Source organism: Blennius ocellaris (assembly GCF_963422515.1).
Source record: "Blennius ocellaris genome assembly, chromosome: 20".
Lineage (NCBI taxonomy): Eukaryota > Metazoa > Chordata > Actinopteri > Blenniiformes > Blenniidae > Blennius > Blennius ocellaris.
In genome coordinates this window covers 11977384-11994915 of record NC_137669.1, presented here as the reverse complement: position 1 = coordinate 11994915, position 17532 = coordinate 11977384, and the positions used below count along the sequence as shown (strand labels likewise).

General features: G+C 43.7%; 2 protein-coding genes across 2 annotated transcripts in view; one reads left to right on the top strand and one right to left on the bottom strand.

The window, feature by feature from the left end:
• Positions 1–10873, top strand: part of slc45a4a (solute carrier family 45 member 4a) — a 28382-nt gene extending 17509 nt beyond the window's left edge. Inside the window, exons 2-14 of the mRNA XM_080516532.1 lie at positions 2583–2771; positions 4971–5150; positions 5283–5473; positions 5570–5750; positions 5878–6342; positions 6640–6911; positions 7111–7272; positions 7443–7542; positions 7657–7737; positions 7858–7988; positions 8670–8738; positions 8834–8988; positions 9096–10873. Of these exons, the coding sequence (XP_080372658.1) occupies positions 2583–2771; positions 4971–5150; positions 5283–5473; positions 5570–5750; positions 5878–6342; positions 6640–6911; positions 7111–7272; positions 7443–7542; positions 7657–7737; positions 7858–7988; positions 8670–8738; positions 8834–8988; positions 9096–9276 (2357 nt within the window). The 3' untranslated portion in view covers positions 9277–10873. The remainder of the gene's footprint in view (positions 1–2582; positions 2772–4970; positions 5151–5282; positions 5474–5569; positions 5751–5877; positions 6343–6639; positions 6912–7110; positions 7273–7442; positions 7543–7656; positions 7738–7857; positions 7989–8669; positions 8739–8833; positions 8989–9095) is intronic.
• Positions 10874–15158: 4285 nt separating this feature from the next.
• Positions 15159–17532, bottom strand: LOC308144427 (G-protein coupled receptor 20; the record flags this gene model as incomplete). The annotated part of the gene is made up of 4 exons (XM_080515540.1): positions 15159–15776; positions 16655–16787; positions 16894–17150; positions 17347–17532. 4 exons carry the CDS (start codon positions 17530–17532, stop codon positions 15159–15161), a joined length of 1194 nt encoding a protein of 397 aa, XP_080371666.1.

Genomic DNA, 17532 nt, shown 5'->3' with positions numbered 1-17532 from the left:
TTTAAAAGGCCAGATTCCATAAGGGACTCTGATACTTTTTTTTCCTTTTTTTTTTTTTTTTAAATACAACCAAGCGACTTATCAATCGAATCCAAACAAAGCTGAGGCTTTTTAACCCTGTCTGGCAGTAGCACTGAAATCACCAGACTCGTTGTGTAATACCTCTGTCAGTCGAAGCGGTTTGGAGGTGAAACAAACCAAAAGTTTGCACAAGCGAAGATTAGGAAAGCAGATTGTCTCACAAGTCAGAGGCTTACTGATCCGTGACCCACAACCAAGGAGAAGTCGGAATGAGTTGCTTTTTTTTTTTTTTTTGCTCATGTCATGATTGCAAATATTTCAAAGATCTTGTAAAGGTGCAGCTGTTGTTGCATCTGTTGCAACTCCACAGTTGCAACAGATAGTTGCAACTGTGGATTGAAACTGGTTTCTGAATCGGCCATGAGCTCAGGATTAATTATGCCGGTTCATTTGTTTGAATGCTGCAAAATAAAGACTGCTTTTAGCTCAAATGTGAAACACTGTGTCCAGGGGGAGCCATTACAGGGATATCATGAGCACAACGTGGATGAAATTGATTATCATACTTAGAACTTATTTATAGGTCAGTGTCCTCTTTTTATAGTTTTGCCCAGTTGAAATCAAATGGGTCTGTGTTTTGCTCCTGAACCTCAGTGACTTTGGAGGTTGCACTGTATAAAATGTGTCTAAATATTTTAACCCGCAAGTCCCTCCATCCATCTATCCATCCATCCATCCATCCATCCATCTTTCAGTATCGCTTTATGTAAAAAGGTTGAGAAGTGTTTTTCCTGTCAATATTCAAATAGCATTGACAACACCTATACAAGACTAATCTCCTATACTTGCTTTATGCCACTGCATAGACACACACCCACAATGTTCCAAACAACTTCAAAGAAGTCACTTCAGCGTGTTCAGAACGCTTATTAATCTCACAGGTAAATATTTGACCCCCAGATTGCTGTCGGCGTGACTCTGCATAAGTGATGACAGTGTGTTTCTGTGACCTGGTGGCGGCGGCGTCCCACGTGTCCTCCACCTCCCGTCCAATGTCAAAAGCAGGGTCGACTTGCAAGGCCTGCAGGACGCGGCGGCCGTCGGATGATGGCTGGATTATCGGCACAGGATTTAAATTCCAATAATGTTCAGACCTTTGACGAGAAACATTGCTGGAAACGTGCCCTACATAGCAATTATTCATCCTCGTTCATGCCATCTGCAGTAATCTCACATAGTGTGATTATCCCTTTCAGTTCTCGTGGCCTTATTCCGATTCAGAAATAAGTATTTTTTTTTTTTAGGAATTACTCATTCGGCGTTAAAGCGAGCCAGGTCTATTCAGGATGTTGTGACGACTTGCTGTGAGAACTTTTGTAAACAGGAGCAGTGGAATAGACACTTTTAATAGGAATTAGTCATCGTGCAGGTCTGATTCTCCATCAGTGTGCGTGTTGATGTTTTAGGGTGATGGTGGATGAGGAAACATGTTTGCCATTCATTTGATGATTCACGAGTGATTAGGATGTTTTCAGAAGGCCGTCTCCTTAAAATGCTTCTTTAATTAGGTGATCTGAGGAAAGCAGGGAGTGGTTTTGTTGACAGGTCTGTTTGATGAGTTGACACCATGTTGACTGCTTATATTCAGCGGTACTGAAAGCGTGCATCACTTCATTAGTTTGCTGCATCCCGTGTGTTTGTCGTGCCAAGGCTGTTTCCATTTTGCAAACCTAATTTTAAACCCTGTCGTGGAACAGGTGTGTTTGAAAGCCTCACCTGGTCTCCGGTGTCAGGAGGTTGCAGATAACCTATAATTTAAATCTGTGCTGGGTAACAAGGCCACTTAATGCAGGCAACGACCTCGGTTAAACTGAACTCAATCGGCTTAAATTTATATAAAAGAGAAAATAAGAGAAAACCTTTCTCACTCGCCGCCATCTTTCTTAAAGTTCTTTCATTTTCAAGATCAACAATGACCTGTAGAAATACGACATTATTAAAAATGGACTGCAAGACTCTGGAGCTTTTGTGTTTTCAGAAGAATCACATCAAGATATTTTTATACATTCACAGGTTCTCAAATACTTCGATATTGAGTGAGAGGCTCACAGAAGTCCACAAGTCAATGAATGTACATATTCTGCTTTCTGTTCATTTTCTCTGGATCAAACAGTGGACCAGAAGTAGAAACTATAGTTGCACTTAATGTTTCAGCTCTTTATTTTTACTATAGAAAAGAATATTGATGTCTCAGAATGAATTCTTTGATGCAAATATCTGAATAGACATTTTTTCATAGTTGTGCCATCACACCATCAAACTCTTTATTTTCATAGGCGATGTAGAATCCAATAAAATCACCTCACTGTTTTACTTTGCATAAATAATTCCTTTAATATTCAGTCTATTTGTATTTTTTTTTTTAAACTATTGCTCCCACTTTGACAGCCCTGATGTTGATTGCGCCCCCCGGTGGAGAACACAGTAGCTCAGGTTAAGAGGGTTCCTTTTCCTTCTCGTCAGTTGTTCTTGTTCTAATTCCTGTTTGTCTGTCTGTGCAGGTCTTCCAGAGCAGTACTACAGTCTGACATGGTTCCTCAGTCCAGTCCTCGGCCTCATGTTCACCCCTCTGATCGGCTCGGCCAGCGACCGCTGCACTCTGCGGTGGGGCAGGAGGAGGCCGTTCATCCTGGCTCTCTGCATCGGAACGCTCATCGGAGTCGCTCTGTTTCTGAATGGATCACTGATAGGTGAGTCTGTTTAGATGTTTTTTTTTTTTTTAATTAAAAATATTAAATCCGATTACTCTCTTCTTTTTTTTAAAAATCCATCCCGGCAGCATTGCAGCTCTCGTGAGAAATGAACTCCTGAATGTAAAATATGTGGTTGCTGTGGCATTACCCCAGCATGCGGCCATCTCACAGAGGAAATAAACAGTGCAGCCTCCTGCTGGAAGAAGCAGAACATCACGTACCATACGTTTCGCCAGCTGAGAGTCCCGCCCGTGTACAGAGGCTACAGTTACCCGTCCCACCTTCGGCTTATTGCGTCATTTAGATGTCATTACAAGGTCTCGTCACGTCAAACTGATTGATTAGCTTCTGTCGGGCAACTCGCATATTGATTTGTATGCCATCAGTATAGTTGTGAATGTCCGTCCAACGTCCATACTGTCAGTTTGTAGTGTTCTTAAGCATATGTTGCTGCTGTGTACATGAACTGGAAACCCTCACACAGAGATTATTACTGTAACACATCTGCAATGCATTAAAAATAAACAAACAACCGTGCAGTTTGTAAAAGAATAAGTCACGAGAGATCTCTTCACCTGTTTTTATCATTAACAATTCAACCCATTTATGACCACTTTATTTATTTTAAAGCCTGCAGAGGCACAGGGAGAACGTGCAAACTGCAGAAGGAAAGAGAAAGGTTGGCCAGTCGGTTCAAACTCAACTGTAGAAGAAACTGTGAACCGCTGTTCTACTGACACAGCAGATTTTCCCACAAATATCTCTAATCCTTTTTGCAATTGTCTTTACAATTCAATGCTTGTGCCAACTTCATTCTATTTCCCACATGAGACAAAACAATGTGGGCCAAATCCGTGATAAAGGTACAACAATAGTGTACAGGGCCCTTAAATTATCTTCTAAATATAACAAAGTGTAATGACATTTAAAAGGAGTTATAAATAACATGTGTGAACTGTTTATTCTCGGTTGGTTCAATTCACTTCTACTCACATTTGTTCACTTGTGCCTCCATTGTCCTGCAGACAAGCTGGCACTCAGGTCGCTTTAGGGCACGGTGGAGGTGTGTGACGGTGTGTGTGGGTCTGTGTGTGAGCGCCTTGCCAACGGGGTTAGGAAGCAAAACAGTGACTTGTATCTGTGTGAGAGAGCAAAGCAAATAACAGAGAATTTCCATGGTTGTAAATACACATATGTTTGATTGTGTGAGAACAGAAGGCGACATGGGAAAACTCAAGTAACCTGTGTGTGTGTGTGTGTGTGTGTGTGTGTGTGTGTGTGTGTGTGTGTGTGTGTGTGTGTGTGTGTGTGTGTGTGTGTGTGTGTGTGTGTGTGTGTGTGTGTGTGTGTGTGTGTGTGTGTGTGTGTGTGTGTGTGTGTTGACATGGGAACACAGGAGCAGGCAGTTCACAGGGAAATGCTTCCTGTTTGCTTCCCTCTTTCTACCAATCATAGTTCAGTTCCTGTCTGGGTGCCTGGCTAGTGAGCACTGTGGCTCCATGGCTCCATTGTCCCCCTGCATACACGCAGAAATACACACGTGCACAAAAATCACACACACACACATTGCTGTGCTTTCTATAATTTTTTTTTGTTATTTTCTTAAATTTCCTTGTTGTTGGTGAAATCCAGTTTGGGAAGTCATGCTGAGTCACACTGCCTCAGATAACACACACACACACACACACACACACACACACACACACACACACACACACACACACACACACCAGCAGACATCACGTTGCTGGAGGGAAAGACTCGTTCGCCCTGTAATGAGACACATGAGGTCAGGCACAACGGGCAGAGCTGTATGTTGAATGTGCAGTGACCTATTTCTCTGTGTCTCGTTTGTGTGTCACTTATTGATGACACCTGAAGATTCAGACACAATCACAAAGATGTCTAAAACATAAATTTTTATTTATAAACAAAGTATTTTTATAGTTTAGACTTGTGTTCTAAAGTTTAGCACGTAAGTCTAAACAATTTTAATTGTTTTCTTGCTTTTATTCTCTCTCAGTCTTTTTCATTAGATGTTATTTACATGGTTTACTTGCACTGCCGGTCAACAGGTAAAAGCTGAATTAAAAAGCTTGCTTATAGGTTAATGATCACTGCCACTGATGGCTGTCTCCTCGTACAATGAAAAACCCTATATTTAATCATGTCTATCTCCGTCTATTTCTTCTTCAGGTTTGTCTTTGGGTGATGAACAAGGGAGACAACCTCTCGGAATAGTTCTTACTGTGCTCGGAGTGGTGGTCTTGGACTTTTGCGCAGATGCCACCGAAGGACCAATCAGAGCGTACTTGTTAGACGTGGCAGACACCGAGGAACAAGACATGGCGCTCAACATTCACGCTGCTTCTGCAGGTACGGCCGACGAACACAAACGTACACAGATTTAAACATGTAGTGTCTGAGTTCTGAAGGTTAGTCTTTGTGGATAAACACGAGTATGAAAAGCACCAGGAGAGGAAAAAGAGAAAATGTTTGCATCTTCAGGTCTTGGTGGTGCGGTCGGCTACGCCCTCGGCGGCTTGGACTGGACGCACACATTCCTCCGAGTTATCTTCAAGTCCCAGGAGCAAATCCTGTTCTTCTTTGCCGCCATCCTCTTCTCCATCTCCGTGGCGCTGCATCTCATCAGCATTGAGGAGGAGCAGTACTCGCCACAACACGACCGGCTCGACCAGGTACTGAGCCATTTTTTTTTTTTTATTTCATGTCGATCGGGACTTTGATACGAAGTGAAGGTTCACGACGAGATTGTTTCTCGTCTCCCTTATCAGGAGAGTCCAGATCCTGCACACTTGCAATCATCTGCCAATGGCAGGACTGGACTACTCACCCCCAAGCTGGAAATGATCGGAGAGGATGATACGTTGGAGAGCTACGACCTCTATGACCCCTACGGAGACGACCACTCGGACCACGGAGACATGGACTTCCTGGAGGTGGAGCTCGTAAGAAGTGAGTTCAGACTCTTACTATAAGTCAGGACATTTTTTTTTCCTCAACGACGTTCCATCACAATGATCAATTACTGAATAAGATATGACTTAAAATTCACTTCTCTCTCACCTCTCGCTCACTCCAGGTAAAAGCGACAGTGTCCTCGCCATGGCAGATGCGACTCTTGACCACCTCGACCACGACGCTTTGTTCCTGTGCCACATCGAGCCGTCCATCTTTGCCGACCGGCTCTCGCCCTATCAGGGCTCGCCTCCTCTGACCTCTTCCTTCTTCACCTCCAACCGAAGCACTCCGCCGCCTCCGCGGCTCGCCAACATCAGACGCAGCAGCAGCGCAGGAAGCCAAGATCTCCTCCGCCCCCAGAACGGCCACCAGACGAACGCTGCTCCCGCACCGAGGATATCGCGCCTCTCAGCCTTCCTCCAAGAGATGGAAAATGACGACGGACAAGAGGCATTATTGAATAATCAGCTCAATGAGCAACGGACACTAAACGGCCGGCTGTTGGCCAGCGTCACCAACGCTGATGGAGTTTGCTCTGACGGGCTGAGCTCTAAAGGACAGGCGCACCGAGCCGGGATGGTCAAAGGTGAGCGTCGACACAGCATTTTAAGCATCTGAAATGTTCGGTCACTTCGGTAGGCGTCTTGGGACCAACAGGGTGCGATTAGGTAGTGGGTCAAAGATTTGTTGATCATGGATATTGTTTATCATCTGAGTTTGCCATTTTGAACAAAATTAATTTGTTGTAAAGAAGTTAGATTTTCAAGTCAATTAAAATGTTGTTGTTTTTTTAACGCTGACCTTGTGTAGACTTTTAACAATAGTAATGTTGTATCTATGCCATCTCTTCAGTGACATCTTCTTAAACTCTCTCTTCATCCAGCTGCCAGCACAGGAGCGCCAATGCGACAGTCGCGCCACCGTCACACCTTCTACCGCCAGCCGTCCTGCACCTTCTCTTACTACGGCCGCGTGGGGAGCCACCGGTACCGCTACCGCCGGGCCAACGCCGCCTTCCTCATCAAGCCGTCCCGCAGCATGAACGACCTGTACGAGGTGGAGGCGCGACACCGGCGGAGGAACCGGCAGAGGAGCAGACACCGCAGCGGCAACACCAACTCATCCAGCGGAGACACTGAGAGCGAAGAGGGCGAGGTGGGGGAGACGCTCTCAGCCGCCGCACATTGTCTTCACATTTGTGACATGCTGACCACACGAACACACGCCTTGTCGCGTTTTTCATGATTTTGATTGCAATCATTCCAACAGATTAATTCAAATTTTTTTTTTAAAGCAGCATAAGTGTTTCCCAGGGTTATGTTTTTTTTATAATCCTCTCCCCTCCCCTCCTCAGGTGGAGACCACGGTGCGCCTCCTGTGGCTCTCCATGTTTAAGATGCCTCCGGAGCTGTTGCGTTTGTGTGTGTGCCACCTGCTCACCTGGTTCTCCATCATCGCAGAAGCCGTCTTCTTCACCGACTTCATGGGACAAGTTATCTTCCACGGGGACCCCACTGTACGTAAATACGTCGGCCGGCACCAACCTACACTTAAAAGCTCACTTTTAAACAAGAGACAAAATGAGAACTAAATATATTGTAACATCATATCATTATGCGCTTGAACTCTGTGTATGTCTTTGTTAGATGTTTAAAACTGAACTTGTGTTTTTTTTCTCTCTCTCAGGCTCCTGTCAACTCAACTTTATTGGATAATTATCACAAAGGGGTTCAGATGGGCTGCTGGGGGCTGGTTATTTATGCCATGACTGCTGCTACGTGCTCAGGTGTTTACACACAAACACCAACTAACAACACTGTCTAAACGGAGTCTTTGGTAAACTAACAGGCCTGGATCTGAAACTCTGCTGTAAACTGACTTCTCCTCTATTCTTTTCCAGCTATTCTTCAGAAATATCTTGACAACTTTGACCTAAGCATTAAGGTCATCTACATCATGGGGACACTTGGATTCTCCATAGGTAGGGATCCCCCTCTGATAGATATGAATGAAGTATTTTTAAAAGACGGTTAAAAATGGGTTTTAAAGTCATTCTTTTGCCATTTTTTTGTTTTGTTTTGTTTGTGTGTCTTCGTCACAGGAACTGCGGTCATGGCCATCTTCCCTAATGTTTATGTATCTATGGTGATGATCAGCAGCATGGGCATCATTTCCATGAGTATCTCCTACTGTCCGTATGCTCTGCTGGGACAGTACCACGAGATGAAAGAGGTACGCATTGACATTATGGTGTGTTTTATGGTGCATCTCACTTAAAATGGTGCACATGAAATTTTCACAGTTGTGGGCACATTATAATTACACTCGAAGTTGCAATAAAAAAGTTATTTAGACACTTTTATTCTATAATCTTTTTTTGTACTTTTTACGATTGTAATTAAAAAGGAAATCACACACTGTAGGTTTTATACATACCTATCCAGCGTTATTGAGGCTCAGAATATAAATAATGTTACTAAAAGTGATTACACCATTAAATAAATGCACTGAACAACATTTGTTTCTTAACTTTATGTATCTCTTACTGGGACTGGGAACACAAGTTTCAACAAAATATGAATTTAGTATGTTAAAAATAACAATGTGCAGCTGTTGCATGAATCAGAATATACTTTGTGACTAACAGAATTGTGTATTTATGTAATCATGCACATTGGTAGAGGGATCAAACCACTGACGTTAAGTAAGAGCATGAAAACAGTCAGGTTATACTTTCCTTTTTATAGAAATCCATGTTAACTTAGGTGCCGTTAAATTCTGATGTTTAGGAGAAATGGTTCATTTTTATTTTTTTTTCATTACAAATATTTTACATGTTGCTTTGAAGCCCAACTATTGTATTTATCCATGTATTGTACGATCAATAACTGTCTGTCCCTGTGCTCCCTGCAGTACATTCAGCACAGTCCCGGTAACTCCCGCAGAGGCTTCGGTATCGACTGCGCCATCTTATCCTGTCAGGTGGGTTGTTTTCAACTTTCTGTCTTAATATGTCAAACCCCATAGAAATATTTAATTCAGGTCCACATTGGTAATATTGTGACGCGTCCTCGCAGGTATACATCAGTCAGATATTGGTGGCCTCAGCTCTGGGAGCTGTCGTGGAAGCGGTTGGCAGCGTCCGTGTCATTCCCATGGTGGCCTCTGGGGGCTCCCTCCTTGGTTTCTTCACTGCCTGCTTCCTGGTCATTTACCCGACTCCAAACAACGGGTGAGAAAAACCATCCTGGTCGTTCTATTTTCCTCAGATATCTGGCCCCTGACCAATAATGGGAATGAGTTCCTTTTTTTTCGTTTTTTTGAAATTGTGATCTGCAGGGAGTCCGAGTCAGCCAAAGCTTCGGAGAAACGGGCCTTGACAAAGCTGGAAAAAACCAACAGCAGCGATGGGGCAGTTGCCGTGGTGATCGAGAAACCGAGCTTCCTGAAACTCAACAGAGAGGGCAAGACGACCACGACGACCAAATCCTGCCACACAGAGAACGAGTCTGCCTTGTGAGCGGGCCCGGCTGAGACGAGGGACACGTCGGTCCAGGCGACTTCCAGTGTCCCTGCCGTTTGGAGAAAAAGACTCGATGTGCCTCCATCCTCGTCACGCCGGAGTCTACACACACAGTGAAGAGAACGGAGCGCCAGTGTGGCTCACTGTGGGCGTCTGCTCCGGCTCTGACGAGCTTTTCAGATTTTCCACTGAAGCAGAATCATCCCGGCTGCTGTGGGGACCGTCATCAAACCAATTTACCCAGAAACCCCCCCCCCCCCCTCTGGTCCCAGTGCGACTCCAGCCGTCAACAAAAATCCTTCCAGTGCGCCCCTCACAGACTTCTGATTGAATGCCTTAGGGTCGTCCACGAGTGAGTCAGTCATTTTAAGGAGAGGTCGTCTCTGTCTCTCAGGGCCTCTAGGAGGTGCTACTGAGCAGCCGCCTGGTGAAACTTCAGGGGACTCACAAACACAAATACGCACACGCCTCCTGAATCTGGGGGTCAATACAATCCAACGAACTCCTGAATAATGAACACTGTTGATGAACATTAGTCCTTGAAGCTGCAATCAATATATCTATAGATATATCTATATATCTATAGATATATATATAAATTTTAAAAAATGCTGAAAATCGTTCTTCCTCGCCGTGGAATCGGCCCCCGTTCGAATCTTGAAGAGAATGTGTCTGCTTCCCCACGGAGGCGCCGTGTTCACCAAAATTAACCCCGACGACGACGACGACGACGACATGCTCGGCTGCGCAGGACTTTCGCAGCACTTTCACGCTTTAAGACTCTACAGACTTTTGGACGTGGCATTTCTGAAACAAGGAGCCTGAAGCCCGGCTCCTGCGTGAAGCGATTGAACTTTAGTGCCCGAAATTGATTGCAAGAGCTTTGATTTTTTTTTTTTTCTTTTTGCACTGTGTCAAGCTGCAGGTGTGTTGAAAGCTGCCGTTTGGCCATCGTTCGAGGGCGACGAGGGGACAAAAAAAAAAAATGTGCTCATGACTATAAAGCGGGTTGGATTTAGAATTGTGGTATGTAAAGATGGTGTTTATTGGGTGTGATTCTATAGAAGATGCAAAGTGGGCATTACAATCCCAAATAACCCCCCCCTCCCCTCCCCCGAGGACCCACATTGAAGTTTCTGTTTGAAATAGTCGGACTTCTCCTCGACGTGCTGCAATGTTACATATGAGCAGTGAAATAGACAAACCAAACGACCAGGAAGAAGGAAAGAGAAAGAAAAGGAGTGGCTCCGTCTTTAGTATTTTCCTTGACCACACTGGTGGAACGTGTTGCGGCGTTGAATTTTAAAAGTTTCCCGAATTCTTTCCGTGAGACTTTGGGAGTGTTTGATTTGTTTCTTGGTTTTGTTCTCGCACAAAGTTTCCAGTCGATCAGGCGGAGGTGCCACTCATCAGAGTCTTACGTGTGACTTGAAAATATTTCCGTTTTCATTCCCCACTTGGTGAATTTGATCCAAAATCGAATATTATTATTTGGATAGTCGTTCCTGATAACAGTTTTAGGCTTCAGTGGAGCTTTAGGGTTCTGCCGTTCCACTTGAAGGCACCAAACATAGTCTGTAGAGGAGGTTTTTAGATGCTTAACGGCTTAAACGAATGAATGTCCACTGAGAGGAGGACCGGAGAAATGTTTCACTTTATAAAGATAGTTTGACGTTTTGGGAAATACAATCATTTACTTTTTTTTCTTTTTTTTTTTTGTCGAGGCTTTTCAGCAGTGTTAAAGCAGAGGTGTTTAAAGTCCAGGCAGAACTAAGGCTCTTATCAGTTCATTTAGTTTACATTCAAAGCATAAAGTCCTGTTTTAATACAACTGTGCGTTTCTGGGTTAAATCATTTTAAGACCATTTATAACGAAATAGCTGAGTTTAATTTACGTCCTTTTTTTTAATGTTTAACATGTATTTTCCACTATTCTTTACAGATGCTCAAGAAGCTGTTTATAAGCCTCTAAAAGACACAGGATATGTGAATTCCACAGACTAAACTTGAAACGGGTGCAGGATATCTCCCCGTCACTGAATATTCCCCACGCCTCACCACAGTATTTGCCTTTTCATCTGAAGCTCTGGAAGAAAGTCAATAATCGTATTTCCCACGTGTCAAATTACTTCCTTAATGTTAGAATTGAAAAGTTTAACGTGTGAAAATGCATGTCTTAATCTTTTAAAGCTACAAATCCCAAACTGGACAGAGAGAGAGAGAGAAAAAAAATTGGCCTCAGATTCTTCCCACAGAAAGACACAGAAGTGTGTAGTTTGTAATAACAATAGTTATTAATTCTAGAACTTAACTTTCATTCCAGGCGGCTCAGATCATTTCAACGTCTGTCTCCTGAAAAACCACAAACATCAACAACAACAAGAATGTGTCGACACGATGTCCTCCGAGGTTTTCACACAATTTGAGGAACGAGAGCTTTGATTTCGCTTTGCACAGACTTTATTTCACTTTGAGAAGTGTCGAAGAGCTGAAGCAGCGTTTTCATTTTATTTTTTTAATCTTTTGAATTTCCTACGTCGACGATGCTGGACGCGTAACAAGAAACTTGAAAGATAATATTGTGTTCGTTTTTATGACAAGTCGGACGTTTTGTTGCAATAGCGGCTCCTGTGAGGAGACTGTGTGCTGCGCAGGGGGAGCAGGGTTGTTTGTGGTGGTGGAATTCCTTTCTGAAAAGAAAAAAAACAAAAAAAAAAACGGTTTCCAGCGAGGTTTGTGATTTCCTGAATGTGTCGGGGTGAAAGGTCGCTCAGTTTTTGTTTTGTTTTTTCCTCCTTTCAGCTCAATCAGCTGAAAAGGAATTGGAGATGTACAAATGCTAGTGGGTTGATTTACTGTTGAAAGAACTTTGTTTTCCTTCTTTTTTTTTTGGAGTGTGTAAATTGTATTTTTTACTATTTTGTGGAGAAGTTAGTTTTTTGATTTGTTGGAGATTAACTCACTGATTTTTGTTTTGTTTGTTTTTTTTGTCACTTGAGTGGAGTTTGGTGCAGTTAAATCCGTTTTTTTTTTTTTAACAAACGAGATTCTTTCCATGTTTTCAGGTACATTCAATCAGTCCCAAAGCAGAGAAAGAAATGGGAAGAGAGAGTTTTGCTCGATCGAGCTCCGGCTGAGACAAATGAAACGGGGACGGGACGATGACGAGAAGATGCCAGAGCTTTAAATGGCCTCTGTTGTCTCCACCTGGGCAATAATATATTCTGGATAAACAAATGGATTCACAACTTTAGTTGATGGACAAAAAAATAAATAAAGGTTGAGATAATATAAAATAATAAAAATTAAAAAAAAAAACTTTGGGTTTGGGCGATTTGCATGCGACAACAGCAATATGCATGTGTGGAACACCAAAGTATGACTCTGTACAAATCACTCCAGATCTTTTCTTTTAATGTCTAATAGGTCAGGGATGTACTTTTCAAATGCATGGCTGGGTGTTTGTGTCTTTTTATTTTTCTTATTTTTGACTTCTGTGTGAAAAGAAACACACAAAAAACCAACAACAACACGATGTTCTCTATAAGCTGAAGCATTGTGCTCGTTCTGGGTCAGTACGCTCATTACAAGCATGTGAGCTTTCAATTTTGAAATGTCTTTTTTTTTTTTTTTTGTCTTTGTTGCACATTTACTGATTTCTGACAGAATTCATCTTGTCACCTTTCAACCCCCACACAGGTGTGGATGGAGGGAGTTAAAGTGTGTATGTGTGTGTGTGTGTGTGTGTGTGTAGGTTTCTTTGTCCCAGGCCAGGCTCGGTGTAAAACGTGTGTGCAGGAAACACCAGGCCGTTCATACTTGAAGTGCAACTTGAGTGTTTCTGTTCCAGTGCAGTGAGAAAGTCTTTGATTTGTAGGTTTGTTGTTTTTTAATTTTAAATTTTTTTTGGTTTTTACACTCTTAATGTCCCGGGCCTTTCGTCGCTGTAAACTCTGGAATGTTCCCACCGCTCGGCCACTCGCCCGGCATGCTGGGGAGTTTTGAGCTCTTAACTTTTTTTATTTTTATGTTGATTCCATCTGGTGACTTAAAAAAAAGTTCTTGAAAGTCGATGAATGTGAGTTGATTTCAGCTGAAATCTTTTTTTTTTTTTAACCCCCTTCCTCTCGTTTGATGTTCGTCAAGCCAGGGTGGTTCCCTTCTGATGTTGCACAGAACTTGCACATGATGAAAAAAAAAGAAAATAAAGTTAGAAAAAAAAAAAGAAACACAGAAATATGTTGCAAAAGGAAGAAGAAAAATAACTGGATTTCTTTTTTCTTCTTTTTTGGGCGCTTTCATGTCTTGATAGGACACTTTTCAGTTCGTTCAAAAGAGTCAATTAAAGCTATTATATTTGCTGTTACGGGGGTGAACTGGACTGTGTGTGTGTGTGTGCATGTGTGGTCATCTCACGCCTGTTTTAAAGCAAAAGACAACCATGTTAAAACAAAACATGTTCTTTGCAATCACGTGGTTTACACTTAACTCTGGAATCAATCAACGGCTGCAATACTGAAAATTTGTCTTTAATTCTCTCCGTTCTGATGTTTTCATTCAGCTACAAACTGTTTTATTTCATTTATTATTTCGTTTAGTGTCATTTTTGCTTGGAAATTCAGTCAGAGCCACACACCAGAGAGAGAGGGAGAGTGTGTGAGTGCGTGTGTGTGTGTGTGTGTGTGCGCGTGTGTGTGTGTGTGTGTGCGTGCGTGCGCGCGCGCCTGCCTCTGGTAAACTGTGTCACTGCTGGAGGAGGGAGAGATGCCTATATACTTTGATTTTCATATAGATTAAAACAAGAATACTTAAAGAATGGGAAAGCAAATGTACGCAGTGTACTATATAAATATACATATATATATATATATAATATGCCTTGTTATTTGAAAATAAGATGTAAATATACATTTTTCTCTTTTAGTTTCTTCTTTTTTGCTGCTATAAAAAGATGATTATTTTTGTTAGTAGTTTTGTTTTCTATATAAAGTCTGTATATATCTCTATGTTATGTAAATATGCTTGAGCCTTCTGATGTAGGACTCTGGATGAACACTGTATGGAACGCACCTTTAAAGAAGTTCAGAAGTAAAACCAACATCGACTCTGTTGAATTTTTACTCAGACTTACACAATACCAATCCAAATATGAGCACATTGAGAAAAAACAAACAGACAGTTTAGGGTTCAAAACATGGAAACACCTCAGTTACAGATGAAACACAACTTTCTTTGTCATTCAAGTTTACCAAATAAATCATAGATTTGATTGGTCCCTTTTCAGTTAATGAATGACGTCTCGATTGTTCTGGTCGAGTCAACTGATCCTGATGGAAATAATCCAACAGGTTTCCTGACTTCTTTCAGTCACTGACAGCCGCCAGTACGTTTGGGACATAGAATGTCAGATGGTCATATCGTCATAAGCTTGCCTGGAAGACACAATACCATAATAATACCACAAATTCTGGCTTCTGAATGTGCACAAAAAGCACATCAAAACGTGCAGAATGCCCGGGGATAGGTTGCTGCAACTTCTATTATTGATTTATCGCAAAAAAAAAAAAAGTCCGATACAAAGCGTGTGTTACCAAGGAGACCATTTCCTCTCGAATCTTTTAGTTCTTTTGCAGTTGCTGATGTCTTCACTCATCAAAAAAAAAAAAAAGAATTATTTAGCATTATTATTATCATTAACTTTCACTTCCAACGTAAATAATGTGTTGAATAATGTGTTTATTCATTTCCCATCCAACGTCTCCGCTAATCCCACAGTGGTTATGAGGATACCAGCTCTAGAATCATTAGTGTTCACAGACTTCAAAAATAAAGTGCAGTTATTTTGTCCTTTCCCCCCTGATCTGTCCCGCGTCTATCCGTCACCTTTGTTGGCCTTCGTCTCTCTGATTCCAGTCAGCCTGCTCGGCGTTGGCGGCGGTGAGGGCCGTGCCGGTGAGGGTGAGCGTGGCCACGCTGTGGGCTATGGCCAGCGCCGTACCTGGGCATTTACTCGCCATATTCCTCTCCAAATCTGCCCCGCTCGCACGCCCCAGCTCCCACCCCGCCGCCCTGCCGCCCCTCCGGCGGGCCCTCCACATCCGTCTGAAGCTGTCGGTCACGAAGCAGTAAACCACGGGGTCCAGGCAGCTGTTGAGGCTGCTCAAGGTCACCGTGATGTGGTAGGCGAACACGTGCTCCGTCCCTCGGCCCAGCGCCTCGCCGGCGAACCTCACCCGGAAGTAGACCAGCACCTGGCGGACGTGGAAGGGCGTGAAGCAGACGGTGAAGACCACCAGGACGGCGGCCAGCAGCCTGATGGCGCGAGCCCTCCTGGCGCGGCCCTGCCGGGACGCGGGGCCGTGGTTGGAGGAGAGGAAGCAGGTGACCCGCAGGCTGAAGCCCACCACGGCGAGCAGGGGGAGGAGGAACTCCAGGATGGTGAGGTAGAAGTGGGCCGGGAGGAGCACGCAGGAGGAGCTGAACCCCAACGCCGACGTCTGAGGAGGGGAGGGGAGGGGAGAGCAGGAGAAGGTGTGTCTACAGCTCCAATCCAGAGTGAAACCATCAGATCTGAGGAATAAATCTTAAACTGCACCGACACAAAACTGTCATGAGGGGAAAATTAATTCCTAACAAAAGAAGCAGCAGATCGAAAACTGCTGATCGAGTGGAACAAATGTATTTTTCATTTGTTTTTCTCTTACCAGTTGCAGATATATGATATAAAATGAGCAGTGACTATCGATAAATCTCTAAACTGTGATCCATGTGGTCAGTTTGTTGATATTTGTCTTTTTCTTTAAGGATTATTTAATGGATTGTAAAATGAAGTGTTGTGCAAGTTGTTTCTAGACGAATAGGTTATAGTGACGTATTCCATCTTTTTAAAAGTGTGGAGTGACTTTACCTGTTGCTCCTAATAAAAAAGCAACGGGGGGATATTTTTGTGGGACTTAAAAAATAATTTCTCTCACTTTTTGATGAACATGTATCTGTACTATTGTAATATTACTGTGACACAATGCGTGGTTTACAGGCCTATATGTGATGGAAGATGCTCTGCAAACTGGACATTAGCATTTCTTATTAAATATATTTATGATGACCGATTTTACTCGGATAAACTGCACCGTTTAGTGATCAAAAACACTGTTATTGCAGCCAAACCTCAGTATTCGTCACAATTAGACAACGTTCCACTTGCTGTAAGGACACCTGAAGAAATTCACTCTCCCTCGTTCAGTAAACAAGAGTTTAGGGTAATAGTGACTCAAAGCAATGACCAATGAAACTTACTATGACTGCAAATTCGTCACTACCATCAAAGGAGTTATTGGTTTAAAAATAACTCTGCAGTTTTAAAGTGTGTGTTCACCTGAAAGGAGTAGGTCACCACGACGGCAACCAACCACACAGCGGCGCTGATGCACCTGGCCGCTCCCGCGCTTCTCCATCGGTGGAGAGTGCCGGAGGCGTGAACCACTGCCAGGTACCGATCAACACAGATACTTGAGGGAGGAAATAAAAGCCACAAGAAAATCTTTGTTTCGCGAGCCGCACGGGCGAAGGGAGTTTGATTTAAAGCGAGTGGGGGCGCGACTCCGGTCCGCTCACCTGGTCAGAAACAGGATGCTGCAGTACATGTTGACGAAGTAGCTGAAGGTGTGGACGTAGGAGCAGGCCACGCAGCTCCCGCCGCTGTGGTACAGGGCGATGCGAGCGGGCAGGGACAGCGCCACCAGGAGGTCGGCCACGGCCAGGTTTATGGTGTAGACCACGGAGGCCGAGGAGTGGGCCGAGGCGCCGCAGAAAACGTAGAGGGCCAGGCCGTTGAGGACCACGCCGACCGCCAGCATCAAGCAGTTGCACACCTGCAAACGGGGCAGCGTTAGTGAGAACGTTTTTTGAAACAAGAGCAGGCAGGGAAATAAAGAAACCTGGGTGCAATTGCAAACTGAAGACTTGATCTGCAACTTGTGACATGACAGCAACTGACTTCCTGCAGCATTTCCATGCTCCCGAAGCCCCAAAATATTCACGTAAAGTCATTTTCCCCCCCCATTTTACCATCAGAGAAACCCAGACTGCATGGAAGTCGTGGTACAGCTGCACATCCAGATGTGCTATCCGGTGCAGATAGGGCGTCCCCCACCGCTGGTCCCAGCTGCTGCAGTTGCTCAGGTAGGGGCCAGAGAGGGGTGAAAGGGGCTCCACGGTGGAGACGCTGCTGATGTTGGTGAGGAGGCTCTCCAT